The 21,535-nt window shown below is 43.0% G+C and overlaps 1 protein-coding gene across 2 annotated transcripts; it reads left to right on the top strand.

Annotated features, from left to right (window-relative positions):
- Positions 1-11,300: 11,300 nt before the first annotated feature.
- MED4 (mediator complex subunit 4) lies at positions 11,301-18,617 on the top strand. 2 transcript variants are annotated; one of them, XM_015851792.1, is made up of 8 exons: positions 11,301-11,471; positions 12,371-12,437; positions 13,087-13,257; positions 13,877-13,934; positions 14,758-14,844; positions 15,949-16,080; positions 17,886-18,103; positions 18,237-18,617. In XM_015851792.1, the coding sequence occupies exons 1-7, from the start codon at positions 11,374-11,376 to the stop codon at positions 18,056-18,058; spliced, it is 786 nt and encodes a 261-aa protein (XP_015707278.1). In that variant the 5' UTR covers positions 11,301-11,373; the 3' UTR covers positions 18,059-18,103; positions 18,237-18,617. The 2 variants fall into 2 exon arrangements, with proteins under 2 accessions (XP_015707278.1, XP_015707277.1); XM_015851791.1 differs by having other exon boundaries at positions 17,886-18,617.
- Positions 18,618-21,535: the final 2,918 nt, after the last annotated feature.

Here is a 21,535-nt window from a genome sequence, read left to right as displayed (position 1 = left end):
GCGCACTGTAAGAATGTCACCTGATTTGTGAGCGGCTTCAAAATCCTCAGCAAAAGGTTGTATTAATACAGATATTCTGTACACCTAATTGTGAAATGGCTGCTGTCGCAATTTCAAGGGCAAAGGAAGCCTGTGGAAAATACATAGGTAAGTGTCTGTCTGAGACTTCTGTTAATTAAAGCACGTGATTCATTAAAACAAAACAAACCACAGTGAACTGAATCAAGATGATCTGTCCATGGTAACTATAAGCATGTATTTGTAGTATTATCCATAGATGAACTTGGAAGAAAACAAACTCATCAAATGTGAGTTCTTTTTGGGAGCAACCTGAAAACCCACGTTTCAGCCAGAACCAGCCCTCTTGATACTTTAGCAATAAGGAAAAGGAATGAAAAGTAACTGAGAACTAAACAGCAGGTTTCAACATGCTTAAAACTGTTGACTAATGTATGTCTATGAGTAAGAAAAAGAACACATTCACTTCTCAATTAGTCAAGTTTTGAGCTTTTTAAACAGTATTATTTGATTGTTACTCTTCCTCCACACTCTCTTATCAAAAGCAGAATAAACAACGATTGGATGGAATGTTTTCATTGAAAAAAAAAAGGGGGGGAAGAAAAACATCTTTCTCCTATGATAGTGTTTGAATTTTAATGTATAATGCGTTCTGAGCTAATCCTCTCTTACACAGGATGGGAAATGACAGGCTTTTAAATCTGTGAAAGCTGAGTTCGGGCATTTCTTTCCGGATCCGCGTTGCTTCTGCAACACTTACTGACGTCATTGCTACTTAAGGGAGCATAAGGAGCCTACCTTGGTGTAAGGTTAGGTTTGGGAATAGGAGATGCTGACAGCTGGGCCTCAAAAGCAAAGGAGGAACTGATGCTAAAACTGGCTTTACATGAACAAAAGGGATAAGCAAGGATTGCAGATAATGATGCAGACTTTAACAAAGTCTTATGAAGACTTTAACGAACACAGGGGATCCTTCTTGCTGTGTAATAGTCTGGATGCTCATATTTCATTTGCAAGGGTCATCTGTTGTATGTTTTGTCCATAGTGGAGGGATGGTTCATTTGTCTGCTAATGTAAATAAATATTCTGAAGTCAACAGACTATCTCATGATAACGAAGTTACAATGCTGTTGTGTTCTATTATGTATGTAGAACAGTGTGGTTAATTATTGCAACATCAGTCTCTGCATTCTCATACGTATTTCCTCTGCGAAGCCACAGACCTCTGAACCCTTGAGAAGATCTGGCAGCTATTTATATGCATAGAGTTCCTTGCATACTCAAGGGTTTGACATATTGTGGCTGAGAAAAAAAGAGAGAGAGTAAAAGCCACCAGCAAGACACATAAAAATCTTTAGTTGGTTTCTTCCAGCAACTGAAATGTTCGTTGTATTTCTATTAGCACTTAACTGTGTCCTGATTCAGAAAGTCAGTCCTATGTCAATCAGTTCTGGGAAGGCATCCACTGGTATAGATTCTCTTATAGTTTTAGTGTAAGTTTTTTTGTGCTATATTCTGTTTTCATGAGCTACATGGGAACCCAGCACCTTAGAAGCCACCAGCCTTAAGTGAAACTGGGGTGAATATGGCCAGGAGTTACTTGCAAAGCAAAGGCAGACACAAGAGCACTCATACACTCAGAGCACGACTGCGCCACTGTAATTTCCATAGAAGCTAAAAATAAATAAAAACAAAAGTATGATTTCACTGCACAGCATCTCCCTTAATTGTAGAAGTTCAGTCGGGCTCGTTAGGCGCATTTTAAAGCTAAGCATGTCTGAAAACTCACACTGCGGGCCTGAGGCAACCGCGTTCTCAGGAAGCAGACACTGGGTGCAGTCACAACAAATGGTGTTTGAGGCTGCGTGCATCTCCCTCTGCACAGCCAGGCCCTGAAATGGGGTGCAAAGGCCATGCGTGTTGTGGCACAGCTGCAGAAGAGAGAAAATGAAACCACCAACCCAAATAAAAATGTGAAAGGTCTCTCTGTATCACCAGGGGCTTGGCCTTCCTTCATCCCCACCGTGAGACTCGGGACATCTCCTCTGCAGAAATTTCTCTTTGCATTACTGGAATACTAGGTCTTTAAAGGGATTGCAGCGTGTCTCCATTGCTCTTACTGAACCCTGTTGTGGTTCTCAATGGCTCTGACTGGATCCCACTGTGTTTTGGGAAACAGGGAAGGGATGGAGCCCTGACATGTGAAACAGACCTGTGAATCTCTGGATTTATAAGCAGCAGCAGAAAGAGGCTGGGCCTGTTATGGGAGCTGCTTGTAAAAGCCGTGACCTGACAGTGAGCAAAATGTCAGCTCCTCTTAACAATGGCATCGCTGGACTGCTGCTGAAAGAGAGGAAGTTCTCAAGCAGGCATACTGTCATTTAAGTGACATTCTTTCCTACTGAATGCAAGCCTCTGCACAGCATTTCCTACTATTGTTGCCTAGCATCTGGATTACTGCAGCTCCCTTCAGGGGGCTGGCATTACAAATTCTCTAGAATCTAATTAGATTGCTCCCTTAGCAAGCAGAATTTCCCAGAGGGGAAGCACCACTGGCCCGTAACTTGCCTGAGCTGCCATCAGGAGTTGAGAACAGTGCTGGTTCTTGAGGCTGCAGGGATCTTGCAAATTCATTTGGCCCATAATTGGAAGCCCTAAAAGTTTGATGGGGCTCTGATGCAGGATTTGCACAGATTTAACGCTGTGCTTCTGATAGCGAAGTCCGAGAAGATCTGGGCTGCAGTTTGACCAGATCGAGCCAAGCCAAAAAATCTCTGCTGCCAGAAGTCTCCAATCCTGCTCCCAGCTGCACCTCCTTTCCCTTCCAAAGTGTTGACTCAATGCAGTGCCTTCCAACCATGCTAAGTGCCCAAGCAACCACCCTCAGCTCCTCCACTGAGGAGCCCAGCACAACTCTCACCTTTCCAGGTGCTGCCTGATTCCCCTCTCTCCTCACATGTATTTCTTCTTTCCTGCACATTTCGGCCTTGTGTCTTAGATGACAGCGGTGCCAGAAAAACCAGAAGATGAACCAAGCACATGGAGCTGATCTGGCTGGAAATCTAATATGTGAGAAAGTGCTTTATCCCCTCCGGAATCTGTTTTCTGAATAGGAACGCTGCAAGATTCCCCCTCCTGCAGGAAGAATGGCAAGAACATGTTTCTGATGATGTAGACAAAAGGGAGAAGATACTTTGCCTTTTTAACTGCCTCCCCTTTGCTTTTAGCCTTTTACCATGCATGTCAGATGTGCTTTTATACTTAGGCACTGGAAACAAAAAGGGAAATGCATGACGGGGCTCAGGCTGAGTATCTTATGTGTAGGTAGGTACTCAAGGATTGTGATTCATGGGCTTGATTTAGGCACCCATCTCCTCTTCCAGGAGCAGGAAATTAAGCAGTGGTGCATCCTTTTTCTAGTGATAAAGGCTCTGAATAAAGGATAGCAGCATCTGTTGAAACCAGCCAGTAAATGAGAAGGCAAAGATGGGAGCTGGGATCCTTCCTCTTCCCAGATTTAGACTTCTGCATATGTGACACTGGAACATATTTTGAGCTCTCCTTCCATTCATTCGCTTCTAGATTTAGGTAACTTGCCCTGCAGAACAAATGTGTGTCTTGCTGAAATGCAGCCTCAGAGGAGGAAGTGTTTTTTTTTTAAATCTATTACATAAATATCTACAGGTTTCGTATCCTCCCCACCAAAAAAATATAATAATAAAGTAGGTTCTATTTCAGTCCTCCTCATGGGGACGATATTCAGTGCTGCAACTCTTCTGCTGCTTCTCAAAGGAGAACCCTGAATGCAGGAGCTAAGGGGCCACACTGGATGAAAAAGCACTGAAAAGTCACTAAGGAAGCAAGATCCTGACCAATAACAGAAAATCCAACTCAGTATCTTAATTATAGAGGTGCTTCCCTCACAAATGGAGGACTCGGGCACCAGTCCTTGATTCCAGCATAGATTATATTTTATACATGGGGACTCCTTGAAGCAAAATACATAAGCAAAATCCTGGGGGATGGCTATAGGGAAGGTATTAATCCTCCTTACTCTGAAATTCGTTTGATTTTTCCAAACACGAGGCATTTGTACAGTTGTTAATAACACACTGTAAATGCCCACCAGCTTCCAGCAGGAGATAGAAAGAATGCTTTGTTATTATAGGGAAATAGATGCGTATTTTTACTGTAGTCATAACAAAGGAGGCTTCAAGCATTCCTCTACATGCCAGTTAGGTTGTTTTTCTCATCACAGATATTCATCTCCCTGAAGCCTGTACTATCTTTTTGTGTTCATACGTGATGCATTCTGACAGCTTCTTTACAGCTAAAATTTGATATCTCAAGAAATCCGTTCACAGCCTGGCTTTGAATATAGCACACGAAGTTACTTGAGCTTCCGCATCGCTTTCCATTTTATTTTCAGCAAACTTTGGTTTGCATATTCCTATCGACGTGTGAAACTTCAAATTGGAAGGGACTCGCTTCGATTCTCCTGCTGTTAATCAAAGTTTGTAATTGCTCCAATAGAGAGAAGCAGTAAGTTTGGACTGAGGGTCAGTCTCCCTTGCTGCATATTGTTGCCTCTGGAACGTTAGTTCATGTCAGGTAATGGAAAGTGAACACAAGGTTGTTTGGTAAGGAGATAGGATTGGCAGAGGTCAGAGTGCAACTAGGAACATTGCATGGCTTCTCCACCTCTGATAATTCAGATGCTGAAACATAACCGCAGCATTTTGCTTTGATAAACTTTGCTTTGATAGACTTGAGACTACAGTGGAAACACTGCTGGGTTCTTCAGCTTAGACATACTCCATGAGATTTCTTCTACTTTGCTTTCATAATAGAACAGTATAGTCGGTGCTGGCAGGGAGAGGACAGCATATATTGCCATCTGCAGCACTGACATCATATCTAGACCGGTTCTGTAGGGAGTTTGAGCTGCTAGGTGAATGTGGAAGGATCCTTGTGACAATTCAAGCTACAGTCTAGCAAACAGCTTAAATATATGCTTACTTATAAGCAGCGAGTCCAAAGCCTCAAGCTAAACATAGAGACAAAGCAAGCTATTGAACTGAGGGCAGAATGCCCTGCACTTCACAAGGTCAACCCTCATCAAAACTGAGCCTTCATTTCTTCAAGTACCATAATACTGCAGGTGTCTGAGGCTTGAATTTGAAAATGAAGGTGGCTATTGACTTTTGAAATGAAGGTATCTATTATTCCGGGGTGTACGAGTTGGGCATTGAGCAACGTGAACAAAATCAGAGTTAAGGTAGAATCAGAAGCACAAGGGGTGCTGAAAGCAGATTACTGAGCATGATGGTTGTCTGGGTTGAACTTCTTGCTTGCAGACGCATATAACTCATTGCTACGCTGTCCTCTTCATTGCCAAGTTTATTGCCAGATGATCCAAGTGTGATGAAATGTAACTCATGAAGCACCTGGGGACAAGAATTATGTGAGATCCCAGCCTGGTCACCATCCGTCCAATTGCAATGAATATATTTTATCAAGGTGGGTAGCTTGGAAACTGAGGGATAAAGAAAGGAATTTAGTGAGGTTAAGAGAAGCAAGATGTGAATTATTCTCCTGCCGTGACACTTTTCAGGGCCTGTAAAAATGTGACAGATTGTGCCGGTTTCTTCTCATATCTTCTATTCCACAGTGCATTTTGCATGTGTGCTTTCTGTGCCCAAGATCAGGCCTACAAAGTGGCTCCCAGCGAAGCAGTTTCCAATGTTGGTGTTGCCACATGACGTATGAAATTGTGACAAGAATCTTGGATCTGAACAAGTTTCTGTGTCCTTGTAAGGCACAAGAGACAAATCCCAGCAAGAGAAGCATAGATTAAATAGGCAAAACAAACAAACAAACAAGAACAAAGCAAACCAACCAACCAACCACAACAACAACAAGGCAGCATAGCTTCAAAGTGCCCTGGATATCGACGCTACAATTATTTTAATTATGTATGAGCTCCTGGCAGATCGTTTTCACTGACAGCCACCTATCTCGGTGACACCAAGTGACATGATACTGCACGGACTTTGCTGACCTCATGTAAAGGCCTGCTGTAGTTTGAGCTGAGAAGGAGTTGTGACATGAGTAAACATGAACTGTAGTTAGGCTTTACTTACTGCAGAGAGGCTCGGTGTGAGTCTGAGGTGCTTTGTGAGTCTGTGTGCTGCTGGACACCTCACTGCTTTCTGTGAACAGGTGAGCTGAATCTCTTCAGTCTTCTTCACTAAAGAAAGGCTGTTCAGTGTTCTATCTGCCTTTACAGATGATCAAAACTATGGAAATAACTCCTCACATGGGCCTACCTTTGAACAACACAACACATTTAAATGACAAATGGGTTTTCTCTCTGAACGGTCGGTTGCAGCCCAGAGAAGTGTCGTAGTCATTAAGTGGAGATCCATGCATACAATCACATGGCTGCTGGTGAGTGTGACAGCCTTTCCCAGTCTTATTAGCTGTGTGCTCTCCCCTCATTCACATGGCACCAGCACTGCCAGCAGTCAGCCAGACTGCAGAATATCCAGTGGGAAGCCTACTTAGTTGCTCATTCAAAGCCATCCTGTAATTGCTTTTGGAATAGTTTCTCACACTGTTTTCATAGCTGCCAATAAAAGCTCGCCTCGCTTCTTTCAAGGCTCCATAAAGAATTTTACCTCTTCCCACCTCCAACTGCTAGAAGGCAAACCTCTTTTTTTTTTTTTTTTTTCATTTTTGCTCTTACAGCTTTATAAATAATTCTTCATTTCACCTTCCCTGAAGAACTCAGTCCTCCAATTGAAGCCAGCTCCTCCTATTGCTGGCTGGTGGTCTGCTCCTTCTGAACCCCCTGGGCTGGAGATGATGTCTGCTGCAGGTATCCAGAATCTGTTTGGGAGGTGAAACTTTAAATAGCACCTTGGAGAGCAGAAGGCAAACGTGTCCACTTAAAGGACAAGTGACCCAAACAGCCTCAACAGGAAGAGGTGCCAGCTTCATCTTTAATGGAGCACAGTGAAAGGATGAGGGAGGTGTGGGAAGACTTCAATTATAAGTAAATGAGAACTCCTATCAGCCTCATTGGAATTCACCGTGTGGGAGAGCAAAGCCTGCTGCTGTCATCACTGCCCTTGTATTTTTTTTTTCTCTGTGAGGGGAAGTAAACAACTGTAAATTTCAGTGTGGCTTCTGTAGAAGCTTGTGTGGGTGTCCCAGTAGCTCTTGGTAAACAGGTTATAGGAGCCACAAGGAAAAGGAGACTTCTTTTTTTCCAAATAAACAAGTCTACCTTAATGAAGACTCAAAACTAATACATGTTGGAGACTACCCCAGTAGTCTCATTATCTCTAATTGGATGTTTTCTCTCATGAAGTAGCCAGCGTTAGCTTTTAGCTTGGTGAGGGAAAAGATCTCGTATTGTTCCCCAGTGTTCCCTTATTCCTGGGAACACTTGGCAGGACTGTGAACATCTCTAGCAGCCAAGCTGTCAAACAAGCTTTCCCTTTTCAGAAGAGATTTTTTTTCCCAACACTATTCAGGCCAGTTTTGATTCTGTCTCCCACTCAACACCTCCCACTCCCGAGGCAGAGCTGGTCCCAAGAAGCCCCTCCGGCAGACTGAGAGCCAGGGCTGCTTTCTGCCTGGGTGACTTCCTGTCTCAAGGGCTCAGTGCCTACACTTACACCAACAGAAATCAGCACAACTCAGGTTTAATATAGCTCAAAGCAGAGATAATTTGGTGCTGGAACAGTCTGGAATGGAGCACCAAACTATGGTTTTAGCCATATGTACCAGTGCTTCACACTCCTTCCACAAAAAATAAGCTTTGGCTCATAATACTATCTATTTTTACCCCATATTTAGCCTATTTTAGAATTACACTGGCTAAGCTAAGCCACTTTTTTCTTATCTCATCAGTCTACAATCTCTATCCAACACAAGTAAAGATTCCTTTTAAAATAGCAATAAGAAATTGACAGTTTAGCAGAGGCACTAAAGATATTAATGATGTAAACAGCTCAACAAATAAGGGACGATTATTCTTTTCTCTAAAGTACTGCAGTGGCATCCTCCCAAGCGATGCTCAAGACATTTAATTTCTATTTTAGATGGTATTTGACAGAAAGGGTTTTATTTTTACATTGTCTGGGGGAAGTGGATATGAGGGTTTGTTCTGTCCTTGTTCTCCTTGATTGCCCTGCTGCCTTTTTATTGTGCTGTTTTATTACATATGGCCAGACACCTGAGAGCCTTCAGGAGTTATGTGTCTTAATGTCGTCAATATTTTCCAGTGTTATTTTAAGGTGTGGTACACCAAACACTTACCACCTGAACAACTGATGTGTAGTGTCTGCAATGTATAAATAAGCAAACTGCTGAAGAGCGCTGTAACCTGGAAAAGATGCAGACTGAAATTGAAACATAGATCTGCTTTGGGTTCTTCTACAGCTTTCTAAAGCCCAGCCTCTAAATTACAGTGACCCTGTGAGGTGATAACAGCAGGGGTTAAGAAATACAGGCAGTATCCTTGGAGTCTTTGCACCAGAGGAATGATAGGCTGAAATTACACTTGAATGTGAATAAGGGAAGCATCCCTCTTTACTTCTGGCCACATCTGCCCTTGTGTCTACTGAGCCAGCAATGGCTACAGTGAAGCCAATTACTTCGGCAAGCTCATCTAACAGAAGGCAATTGCACCAGGAAAAAATGAAGCTTTTCTGTTGAATTTGTTTGCTCACCTGATTCATTGTGTGCTTTCAGTTACATAAAGAGGAATGAGATAGAATGCGTGGCCAAAGAGAGATGGGGGGAGACTCACTGTGCATGGAGAGCTATCTTCATGGCCACCAACTAAAAATCTTCTCAAGCTACTGAGAAAAAACAGGGAATGATGCTTAGCTATTCAGGAAATGCATAAGCTTTAAAGGAGCAGATCTGGCTCAACACCAACACAACTATGAAACAAGTTTACTCAGGGGAAAGAAATCCAAAAGCACTGAGGAACCAAGGAAACAGAGGAACCTACACTGGGGAAACAGATGCTCCGTTGTTTTGTGCGGCTCAGAAGTCTATTCAGCAAATCATCCACTTAGTCTTAAACAAGTGGGCCATGGGGCAAGTTTAGGGTGCAAGCCCATTTAACCCAGCCTTCCCCTTTGCCCAGAAGGAGATGACCTCTCTACCACAGTCTGAATGACGCTCTATGTCTTCACACAGGCAGGCATTTCCCAATGCCTCTGGCCTCAGCCCATCCTCCCACGTAGAGGCAGGAGCTCAAATTCAGCCTTTGCCTGGGAACCTGCCCTTGATATCCTCTACTCCATCCCCAGAGCAAGGAGAGGGGAAGGATCAGACACCAGAACAAAAGCACGATGAACACGCTGCCTAGAGGAGGGTCGTCAGCCTGGGAAGCGAGAGGAGGGAGGCAGCTGCTCCAATGAAAGCCTGGTGGCACTGGCCTGGCTCGTAGACATACTGTTGTCGAAAGGGATGGAGGCAACAGGCTCCTGGATGCAAGAAGGGAAAGACAGCTTGCAGGAACCTCCTACACCCTTGGCCTGTCAAGTTTGGGCGTCCAATTAATGCTATAAGTTTTAGCTCTAGCATCGCGGCCCTGAAATGTATTAGAAATACATCAGGCCTAAATAATTCAGATGTCAAAATGAATGCGAGGAAGAAAATGATTTAGCAGAAGGATTGCTTTACTTTCTGAAGCTGCTATTTTCTTTCTGCTCATGCAGCCATACAGACACTCTAACAAATCAGTGAAGTGGATGCACAACCAGACAGCATCACTGATTACATCTTTCCTTGAACAAAAACAGTGAAAAAAAAAAAAAGCAAGAAAAAGTTATTTAAAGAGTAGAACTATTTGATGAGATTTTATCTGCTGTGTAGCTTCAAGAGAATTCCCAAACTATCTACCATCAGGACTCTGAGGGCTGTTGTATATTGTAAATGAATATTAAATAACTCTCGTTGGCGGTTATCTCCATTTCAGGGTTGCCAAATCTCACTGCTTCATCATGGATCTCATAACGCTGAATTGTTTATTTAAACCACAATTCAAAGGATCGTTGATTAATGAGTTTCTTGCCTTTCATTTTTTTAATAAGTGTAAATTTCTCAGGGACGTACTTATTACAGAAGGTAAAAAGATAATCAGCGTTAGTATTAGAACATCCAGAGACGTTATCATTCATCTGAAGCTTTCTCTAATGAAGAGAGAAGTGAATCACTGCTTTGCTGGCGGGTTCGGCAGCTGCCTGCTGGCAAGAGAAGAATGTGGAGGCTGAGGACACCATGGCTTCTGCCTAAGTCCTCACCCCAGACATAAACCCTGGCTCTGGATTTGTTTTCACTCCTCATCTGCCTCCACCTTCCGTCCTGATCTCTTCATATTACCAGAAGATTTCATGAATGTAAAAAATTCCACTGGCTTCAGTCTGGCTTCTTTTGTGTCCCCACCCAGAGCCAGAGGCCTGTTTACAGAACCACCCGAATTACAGCAACACTTAAAAAAACCCCAAAACATAACCCATACAACTCAGTATATTTTAATTCTAGCTCAACTGCTGACATGACAGAGGGCAGCACTTGCATGTTTGCTGCCCTGTCATTGCAAGCAGACCTCTGTAATGAAGCAGAGCTGCGGTTGGCTACTATGGGCAAGCCTTGGCAAATTGGGATGGTCATTTTTCCTTGATAGCTGTGAAGTCCTGCTGTTTGTGGGATAGGAAACCTAGGCAAGAGGTGATCCTGGCTCCTTCAGCATCACTCTTAACATTCTTCAGCCACTTTCCTCCTCCATCTGATAAAGCCACCTAAAGGATTTTCAGACATCAGCACCCACAGACACTGAGTACGAAATGATAAGATGGAATTCAGTCATACCCCCTTTCTTTATCATTTGCTTTCTAGATCTTTAGAGTAGGTATGAATCCCATTTAGAGGCTCTTAGAGTCACCGTCTCTGGAGGAGTTCAAGAGCCGGGCAGCTGTGGCACTGAGGTACACGGTTAGTGTGCATGGCGGGATGAGCTGGTGGTTACGAACTTAGGCTCAGAAACGATTCTAAGCACAGTTCCACCTACAAAGAACTAGCTCCATGACACGGCGCTCACAAGCCCACACCTAAAGCCGAAGCGAACGTCATCTCCGCCCCCCGACATGGCGGCTCCCCACGCCCCAGCCTCCCGCGCCGTCCCGCCCTTCCCCGCCCCTCAGGGCGGCCGTTGCCGCTTCCCGCCTCCTGCCGGTCGTGCCGCAGTCCCTCGGCCGCTGGAGGCGCTGTGTCCCGCTGTGTCCCGCCCGAGCGGGGCTGGATTACGGCGGGGGCGGGTCCGCGAGCGTGATGGCGGCTGCGGCAACGGCGGCCGGGGGAGGTGGTGAGCGGAGCAGCACCAGGGAGAGGCTGCTGGCGGCGCTGGAGGATCTGGAACTCCTGGCCAGGTACCCGATGGGATGGCCGAGACTCGGTGTCGAGGCTCCGGCGGGGAAAGCGAGCGAGGAGCCGGGGTTGGGTTGAAGGATGAGCGGCGGCCTGGGGCCGAACGCACGCGTGGGGCCCGGGGGGCAACAGGAGAGCTGTGTCCGTGCTCTGGTTCGTGTGCTCGGAGCTTTGTTCCTCGCTGGCACCTGTGCAGTCTGCCTCCCAAGCAGTCTGTCTCTCCAGCAGCTCTTATTACTCGCTACCAACCTGCCGTGTGGCTCAGTGACTGCCACAGGGATAGTGGGCATGGTGGGAAGAGCTGATGGATGGACTGGATGTAATTACAGGTCTTCTTCAGCCTTAATGATTCTGCGATAGCAAACCCAAAGCCTGTCAGCAACATGTGAGTGATCAGCAGTACCATGGAGCTGGGCCTTTCACAGTCGCAATCAACTTTATTCTAGTCGTAGAGAATGTCATTAAGGTTGGAAAAGACCTCTTGAATCATCTAATCCAACCATCACCCTGTCCCTACCATGCCCACTAAGCACATCCCTCAGTGCCACAGCTATATGTTTCTTGAGCACCTTCAAGGATGGTAACTTCATTGCTCCATTTGAGGTTCTTTGTGGCTCTACATGATGGTGGGAAAACTAAATGGAGGCAAGATCAAGAGGTCTGTTTGAGAAGCTCTTTTAAGCTAATTCTTGTGAGTTTGGTGCACAGCTGATACACCATTGTGAAATACTTATGTTTATGGAAGTAAAAGTGAAATCCCTGTCAACACTGTGATGTAAAACTGTAAAATACTTAAGAACAAGAATGATTTAATAATGATGTAAATACTCAGTTGGGGATGATTTGGTGTGATTTACAAATAATAGCTTAGAAAACTGCATAAATACTGTTTTCCTTTTAGGGAACTAATTGAAATTTTGGCAATTTCAAGAAACCAGAAGCTTCCACAACCAGGAGAAGAGAGCCAGGTAAATTGACTTTCTTAGTTGCTATCCTTTTTGCAGGTAAATGCTATGTCTTCTTATTTTCTCCCTTTGTACATGAACTAACAGAATCACAGATCACAGAATGAGCCGGGTTGGAAGGGACCTCAAGGATCATGTAGTTCCAACCCTCCTGCCTGGCAGGGCCACCAAACATACACCTTTACTAGATCAGGTTGCCCAGGGCCCCGTCCAACCTAGCCTTGAACACCTCCAAGGACGGGGCATCCACAACCTCCCTGGGCAGCCTGTTCCAAGGCCTAACCACTCTCCTAGTGAAGAACTTCCCCCTAACATCCAACCTAAATTTTCCTTCTTTTAACTTAAAACCATTTCCCCATGTCCTGCTATTGTCAGCCATTTCGAAGAGTTTACTCCCCTCCTGGGTGTCCTGAGACTTAGTCCTGAGACTGAGGACTCCTAACGATGATGATGAAGCTTTGGCATCACTGAAAAAGCATTCTTGGTTTCATGTTTTTGATTGCTTGTTCATTTGTTTCATGCTTCGTAGGCTGTTTCTGCAAGCTGAGCAAGAAATAATAATCTTGTGGATATCAGTTGCTTTTTGCAGTGTGGTGGAGGGTGCGTTGTTACTTGAGCTAATTAAAAGTTCTACAAAACTCTTGTCTAATAGATCCTGGAGCTGCTGATTCAGAGAGATGGAGAGTTTCAAGAGCTAATGAAGTTGGCAGTTGATCAGGGGAAAATCCATCATGAAATGCAGCTTTTAGAAAAGGTAGTAGAAAAGAGAGATAATGACATTCAGCAGCTGCAGAAGCAACTGAAAGAAGCAGAGCACATACTGGTAAGTTCATAATGATGTGTTTGCTTCTGAGCATCTGCTAGTAGGGAGGGGAAAAGCTTTGGAGAAAGTTTTGTGTTAGTTTGAGAAGTTTGAAATGTTTAAAACTTTGTGAGAGCTTTAGAGTTGGTTGTTTTATTGTCTTCCCCCCCTCCCAGTAAAACTACTTCCTTATCATGGCATTCAGTTACTTTATATTGATAATTTTCTACAAATCTACTTTGTTTCTGTATATTTTGAAGCGTTTCCGGAGAAGTTTCTCTCCTAAAATGCAGTTACATCAAGGGTTTAGTCACACAGATCTTAATACAGAAGGATACAAATGAAAGATACAGTGAAGTTTTGGTTTAGAGTCATAGAATCACCAAGGTTGGAAAAGACCTAAAAGATCATCCAGTCCAACCGTTCACCTATTACCAATAGCTCCCACTAAACCATGTCCCTCAACACAACATCCAGTCATTCCTTGAACACCCCCATGGTCGGTGACTCCACCACTTTCCTGGGCAGCCCATTCCAGTGCATGACCACCCTTTCTGAGAAGTATTATTTCCTAATGTCCAGCTTGAATCTCCCCTGCTGTAGATAGTGTTGTTTCTTTCTTGTTTTTTTTCACATTTAGGCCACAGCGGTTTATCAAGCAAAGGAAAAACTGAAATCAATTGAAAAGGCAAGGAAAGGTGAGTATCCGCGATCGTACATAACATACAAACAGTTGTAAAGAGTGTTGCAAGTGAGCTCAAGTTAGTAATCTAAGTTAGTAATTTTCTCTTAAGGCTATTACAGATTTCATATTGCCTAAATCAAATCATTTCAGTGTGACTACCTGGAAAAGTGAAAGGGTTTTTTTTGTGTACATGTATATGATACCATTGTTTATAAAAGACTGATTAGCTGGTGATATTTGTTTGTATTTGTATCAATTGCTGCTATGAGTGGCAGTTTCCCAGTCAAACTGATTTTTTTTTCTTCTTTTTTTTTGGTAGGCAGCATTTTTAAGTTTTGTTTATAGTCATTTTTGCCATACTTCCTTCTAAACAAATCAAGGAATTTCAGAATGATTCTAGTAACTCTAATACAAGTGTATTTATTAGAGGAACTTGAATACAAGTGTATTTATTAGGGGAAGGTCTACTGCGTACATGTATAACTACAGCTACGAAGAAGAAAGAGATTTTAATTACTGCAGAACTTCTGTAGTAAAAGTGCTGAAATTTTCTTTAACAATGTGCTTGTCAAGTGCACTGTGGAAGATACTGGTTTGTGTTTCTTCAAAAGGCTGAAGACCTGTTAACACTCCAAGGTATACGGAACATGTGGCTGGAAAGTGAATTCACTATGACGCTTGTTCTGAATCTCTGATCAGTCATTGCATTTGAAGCATATTTTGATGTTTGACAGAATGACTTTCCTAATTTTTTCTGTATGAAAAACCATCCAATATTCAGAAATAATCAAACGATGCAGTCTCTTAAATACAGGAACTTTTCTTCCTTCTTCCAGGTGCCATTTCATCTGAAGAAATAATTAAATACGCCCACAGGATCAGTGCTAGTAATGCTGTTTGTGCCCCTCTGACGTGGGTACCAGGTAAATATCGTGCTTATGACTATTCTTGTTCTTGAATAATAGAGCACAATCAGTATCTGGTTTTAGAATGTTTTTACACAATGAAGGACAGTTTGATTTATTAAAGATATGTATATTTTTATAGCTGTTACATCTAGGGTTTCTGAAGAAATTTAATGATCCATACTGCACATGATGTTATGATGTGGAATTTTGACAGCAACGTTACAAAACCATGACAACTTGTCATAGAATGACTTGGGTTGCAAGGGACCTTAAAGACCATCCAGTTTCAAACCCTCCACTAGACAAGGTTGCCCAGAGCTCCCATCCAACGCAACTGTCAGTATTTCCAAGGATGGGGCTTCCCCAGCCTCCATGGGCAACCTGTTCCAGTGCTTCACCACCTTCATATTGAAGAATGGCTTGCTTATATCTAATGTAAATCTACTTTTAGATCTAATTTGGTTTATATCTAATCCCAGTCTATCACTACATGCCCTTGTAAAAAGGTGCTCTGTCCATCTTTTTTTATCAGCCTTCTTTAAGTATTGAATGATTGCAGTGAGGTCTCCCCAAAGCCTCAACCTCAACTATCTCAGTCCCTCTTCATAGGAGAGATGCTTCAGCCTTCTGGTAATCTTCATGGCACTTCTCTACACCAGCTCCAACAGCTCCATGTCTTAATGCTGAGGGCCCTAGAGCTGAACATAGTACTTAAGTTGGAGTCTCATAAGAGTAGAGAATAGAGGGAGAACCATCTCCTTCAGTCTTCTGGCCACGTTGCTGCTGCTGCAGCTCAGTATACAATTGGCTTTCTGGGCTGCAACTGTGTGCTGGCAGCTCATGCCCAATTTTTCATCCATGAGTCCCTCTTGACAGGAGTACATTTAGTGCGTTCATCCCATAATTATTTAGCTGTCAAGTAACAGAGAGAGCAAAGATATTCTGAAGTTACTGTAATGTAATTTTTGTGACAAGTTAGAATGAGCAAGAAAAGTCTCCAGTTTTAATAGAATAGGGGTGATGCTCATTCTTGATCCAGACAGGAAACCAGACACAGAAGAGAAAGATGATAATATTTTCTAATTAATATCTAATTATTATCACTGTCGTTATTAATAGGGGATCCACGCAGGCCATATCCTACAGATCTAGAAATGAGGAGTGGTCTCTTGGGTCAGATGAACAACCCATCCACCAATGGGGTTAATGGACACTTACCAGGGGATGCACTTGCAGCGGGCAGATTGCCAGGTAAGAAAAGTTCAATTTTTTATTTAATTATTCTTATTCCTCATATAGTCAGAGTAATTACAAATGTGTCTCTGCAATGGGAAATCAGAGTAAAAATGGAAATTATGGCCAGTGTTGTTCCTTAGCAGTGAAGGACTAATCGGTAAAGGTAACAGAAATTAAATATTTTTTGTTGCATTCTAAACGATACTGCAAACACTAGAACAGAGTAAATATGAGGAAAGCTCACTTAACTACCCTGTTCCACATGGGTGGTTTTTGTTCTATTCTGGCTCTGATTATCTTTAATTCTTGTTATAAGTGAGACAAAGCTGGTCTCTTTCATGGGATAGCCTTCAGGGCAATGAGAGGAGTTGAAGCACAGCTGTAGAATGGCTTATGTTGGAAAGGACCTTCAAGATCATCTAGTTCCAACCCCCTGCTATAGGCAGGGACACCTCCCTCTAGACCAGGCTGCTCACAGCCTGGCCTTGAATGCTTCTAGGAAGGGGGCATCCACAGCCTCTGTGGGCAGCTGTTCCAGTGTCTCACCACTCTCACAGTAAAGAATGTATCCATAATATCTAGTCTCAGTCTACCCTCTTCCAGTTTAAAGCAATTTCCCTTCATCTTATCACTCCATGCCCTTATAAGAAGTCCCTTCCCAGCTTTCTTTTAGTCCCCCCTCAGGTACTGGAAGGTCGCTATAAGGTCCCCCCAGAGCCTTCTCTTCTCTAGGCTGGATGGCCCCAGCTCTCTCAGTGTGTCCTTGTAGGGGAGGTGCTCCAGCCCTCTGATCATCTTTATGTTGCTCCTCTGGATCTGCTCCAACAGCTCCATGTCCTTGTGTTTGGGGCTCCAGAATGGACACAGCACTCCAGGTGGGGTATGAGAGCAGAGTAAGGGGGAGTCTGCTGGTCATGCTTCTCTTGGTGCAACTGAGGACACTGTTGGTCTTCTGGGCTGCAAGTGCACATTGCCAGCTCACGTTGAATCTTTCATCAATCAACACCCCCAAATCCTTTTCCCCAGGGTTGCTCTCAAGCCATCCTCCGCCCAACCTGTATCTGTAGGAGTAGAGATTAGAAAGAAAGGAGCAGAAATGACATACAGATGCACGCTGCAGCTTTGAAGTGGGAGGCAAAGAGGAGAGAGACTAAGAAGTGTCGTGGAGGGAGTTCCCTTGTAGGTTCGTGAGAAATACATGTTTGGAGAGCTTTGGAATAGATGAGGAGAAATAAATCTGAGAGACGTTGGAGGACGCTGGGGTTGGGCTGCTGGGGCACTGTGAGGCATTCCCACCTCCCAGATACATCTGTTTATGGCACTTGTTTTGTAGTAGGACTGTCTTCTCCCTTGCATTTGCTGCATTGTATTTGCTCTTTGAAAAAGGATAACCGAGGTGTTTCTACCTTGTTCAGACTGAACTTAAATCTGAATTCCTGTGCCTACCTTATTCTTTCTTGCTGTAATATTTTCATGTCTTTTTGCATAGTGTCTGAGAGTGACCGTTTTCATAACCGCTGGTGGTTTTGACTGTTAAGTCAGTTCATGTAGAGCTTTTCACCTTCAAAACACAGTTTGAATCTATACTGTTCTGAATTTACTTTTTCCTTTGATGAGAGATTAAGCCACCTACATAAATAAGCCTGTGGCAGAATAGGCTCTTACAGTGATAGAATGACTCCATCACAAGGTGTTTTTCAGCTGTCCAAAAGCCAGTCATGTTTTTAAGATTTGCTTGAATTTTACACTGTTGTTTGAGCTCCCTTGTTTAGATGGTGGACACACACAACTGATGGCTTGATTATGCTCCTTGTTTCCAGATGTGCTCGCTCCTCAGTATCCTTGGCAGTCAAGTGATATGTCAATGAACATGCTACCTCCTAATCATAGTAATGACTTCATGTTGGAGCCTCCGGGACACAACAAAGAGAATGAAGATGATGTAGAAGTGATGTCAACAGACTCCTCAAGCAGCAGCAGCGACTCAGACTAGGTACAGGAGGGACAGTATCCCTAGTAGACCTTTCCTGTGGTGAAGGTAGGTTGGATGCTGTTATTCAAAGTCCCTTTTATTTATGCTGGCAGCCCCATGCAGGGAGAAGATACAGCAAGCTCAAAGAGTGGCTAATTTCAAACCATGAACTTAAAATTTATATATCTTTTCCCATTAGATGTTCAACTAAAATGACTGGGAGCTTTCTGCTGGATGAGGGATGTCAGATTTCCAGTGCTGATGTAAATGTGTATGTTTGCAAGAGATGCGTGCGTTTGTATATATATTTACTATACATATTAGAGGACAACGTTCCTGGGACAAAAGGTGTAAGGGGAATCCCCTCCTATGTTTGCTAGTAACTTGACTCTTTTGAAGATGGCCTTTTCTATGGCACAGAAACAAGGCATAACATTTGTAATTTTAATACCTTTTTTGTTACTGCTGAAATGCACGTTGTTAATCACATAGTGTGTTCTGAGAACAAAACCATGGCAATAAGGTGTTTAAAAAATGTTTGTAATTACTGTAATATACAATAAACTCACCTTTGATGTAACTTTGCTGCGCTTTGCAAACATAAATCTTTAGGTTTATTGCGTGAATTCATTAGTCAGCACATTTCATCTCAGTGTGCGTTTGATTTCGGATTAAGTTTTAGAAGCTCGTGGTCCTTTTTTCCCTTTGCAAAGTGCAATGTTGTTATTAGAAGCAGCTGAGCAGTCAGCACCTGCAGGTCTGTTCTTTTCAGCTGAGCCTATTGGGTACATACAGCTGCAGAGCCTGAAGCAATGATGTACAGTGCCCAGTCACCAGACCCCACAGATATTTTGGTCAGGTATCCCAAGGTTGTGGATGCTTTGGAACATACTGCAGATTCAGCTCTTTTCAGTTCAGAAGGAGCTCACTTATTCTTTAGTCTCCGTCACCTATATTTTTTTTCAGTTCTTTGAACCTGTTTATTTGTTTGCTTCAGCAATTGCATTTTTACCTTCTTTCATCTTTCCAAAGTCATTTCCATTGGCTTTCTTTGTTCTCTTTTGCTTAGTGACTCATATGATGACAGCTACTTTTATTTTTCCAATTTGATCAGGTTACTGATGCAAACTGTTACTTATGTCAATTACAGGTTTCTGCCCTGCCTTACTGTTAAAGCTACCTGAACCACAGATCAAAGTTCTCTCAGCTTTTGCATATTCTGTACAGAAAATGGCTGTTAAATCAAGAATCCTTCCTCATTTGTTCAGGCAGGTCTTCAGCAGTGACAGTAATACTACCATATGACCAATATATACATGAGTCCCATAGGGATATAGAAATGAAAATCACCTCTTCAGTCAGGTTCAAACACTTAATAGTGAGCATTATTCACAGAATCACAGAATTATCAAGGTTGGAAAAGACCTAGAAGATCATCTAGTCCAACCATTACCAATACTTCCCAGCTAAATCGTATTTCTCAACACCACATCCAAACGTTTCTTGCACACTCCCATGGTCGGTGACTCCACCACCTCCCTGGGCAGTGCATTCCAATGCCTGACTACCCTTTCTGAGAAGTAATACTTCCTAATGTCCAGCCTGAATCTCCCCTGGTGCAGCTTAAAACCATTCCCTCTAGTTCTATCACTGATTACACGAGAGAAGAGGCCAACCCCCAGCTCACTACAACCGCCCCTCAGGAAGGGAAAATGGGCAATTTGTGCTATTGCTTTCAGAAGTATTTTCACTTCTTAAGATTTTTACCTCTGCTTTGCAGTTAGAAGTAATTATTATTCATAGGTATTTTAATCCTTATGCTAGGATCAGCTTTGTCTCTTTGGTGCCTCCTCTCTGGATGTCTTTCAAGCTTCCCTTTAAGAGGCCAGGTGCATTTGGATCAACATACATTAAACGTCCTAACAAATAATAATTACTTAGGAGAAGTGTAATGTACCCCAAAGTCTTATATGGCAATATCATGTGATTCACTCATTTAAATACTGAGAGGGTGGGTGGTTGTTTCCAGATATAAGTAAATAGGAACAAAAGCCAGAGTTTCATGAAATAACTATTTACTTTTCCGTGTTGTTTACTGGTCTGTTAAGGGATTAAAAGGTATCACCGAGTTCCCTGTTTCTTATTACTTAAGAAGTCAGCTCAGGAACCTATATCCAGGAGGGGAGTAAACTCTTCAAAAGGGTTGATAATATCAGGACAAGGGGAAATGGACTTAAGTTGAAAGAGGGAAGATTTAGGTTGGATGTTATGGGGAGGTTCTTTACTAGGAGAGTGGTTAGGCCCTGGAACAAGCTGCCCAGTGAGGTTGTGGATGCCCCGTCCTTGGAGGTGTTCAAGACCAGGTTGGATGGGGCCCTGGGCAACCTGATCTAGTAAATGTGTATGTTTGGTGGCCCTGCCAGGCAGGGGGGTTGGAACTACATGATCCTTGAGGTCCCTTCCAACCCGGGTCATTCTGTGATTCTCACAGTTCACTTTGCTGCTCTAGTGCATAAAATCAGATTTGGCACATAAGATGCATCCTAGATAAAAAGTTTTGTTAGGGTGCATTCAGAACAAGTTAACTCAGAGATTGCTGATAGCTGATTGCAGTAATGCACTGTCATTTAATCAATCCACTTAGGAAGGGAATGGTAACCCTGACATACCATAATGCTGTGTCCTCATTTCAATAGCTACTAGTTCATTTACGACATGGATTGACTATAACTACAGTAATTGCATTACGAACTACTGTATGCTGACCTGTGTTTTCCCATCAGTACTTAGATACCTTCCAAAAGACCACTAAGTTGTTTGAATTACTATATTATTTTTCTAATGATTCATTGGGACAGATGGGCTGGACATCTGTCAACTCTTCCTATAATCATTTTATAGACAGCTGAATAGAGCAATTATTAGTATACATGAAGTTGCTTTTGGGAAGCAAATCTCCACTTCTGAATAGGAAAAAATAGGTTTCATACAAAGGTAGAGCAGTAAAGGAGTTTTCATTGCTATTTTCATTTCAAAACTGCTTTTTAATGAAATCTTTCTTCATAGAAAATCTGTCCTAAGGGAAGCTGCACATAGAATTTGGAGCAGTAACTATCCAAGAGACATCTTTGTGCCTTTTATCATACTGCCAGCTTCACATCAAAAAGAGCCATCTCCATTTAAGAACGTTTCAAAGTAGGGGAGAGCTTTAAGCTATTCAATCTCATGGAAGGATTGCAAAGTCAGTGTGTAATTCTAACTTGAGTTAGAATCATAGACTTACCCTGGCTGGAAAAGACCTTGAAGATCATCAAGTCCAACCGAAGCCTAACCATAGTACCCTAACTCTAGCAACCCTCTGCTAAATCATATCCCTGAGCACCACATCCAAACGGCTCTTAAACACAACCAGGGATGGCGATTCAACCACCTCCCTGGGGAGCCTATTCCAGTACTTAACTACCCTTTCTGTAAAGAAGTGTTTCCTAACATCCAACC

The sequence above is a fragment of the Coturnix japonica genome, chromosome 1 (assembly GCF_001577835.2).
Source record: "Coturnix japonica isolate 7356 chromosome 1, Coturnix japonica 2.1, whole genome shotgun sequence".
Taxonomy (NCBI): domain Eukaryota; kingdom Metazoa; phylum Chordata; class Aves; order Galliformes; family Phasianidae; genus Coturnix; species Coturnix japonica.
The sequence above is the reverse complement of the archived record's forward strand: the minus strand, read 5'-3'. Positions and strand labels throughout refer to the sequence as shown.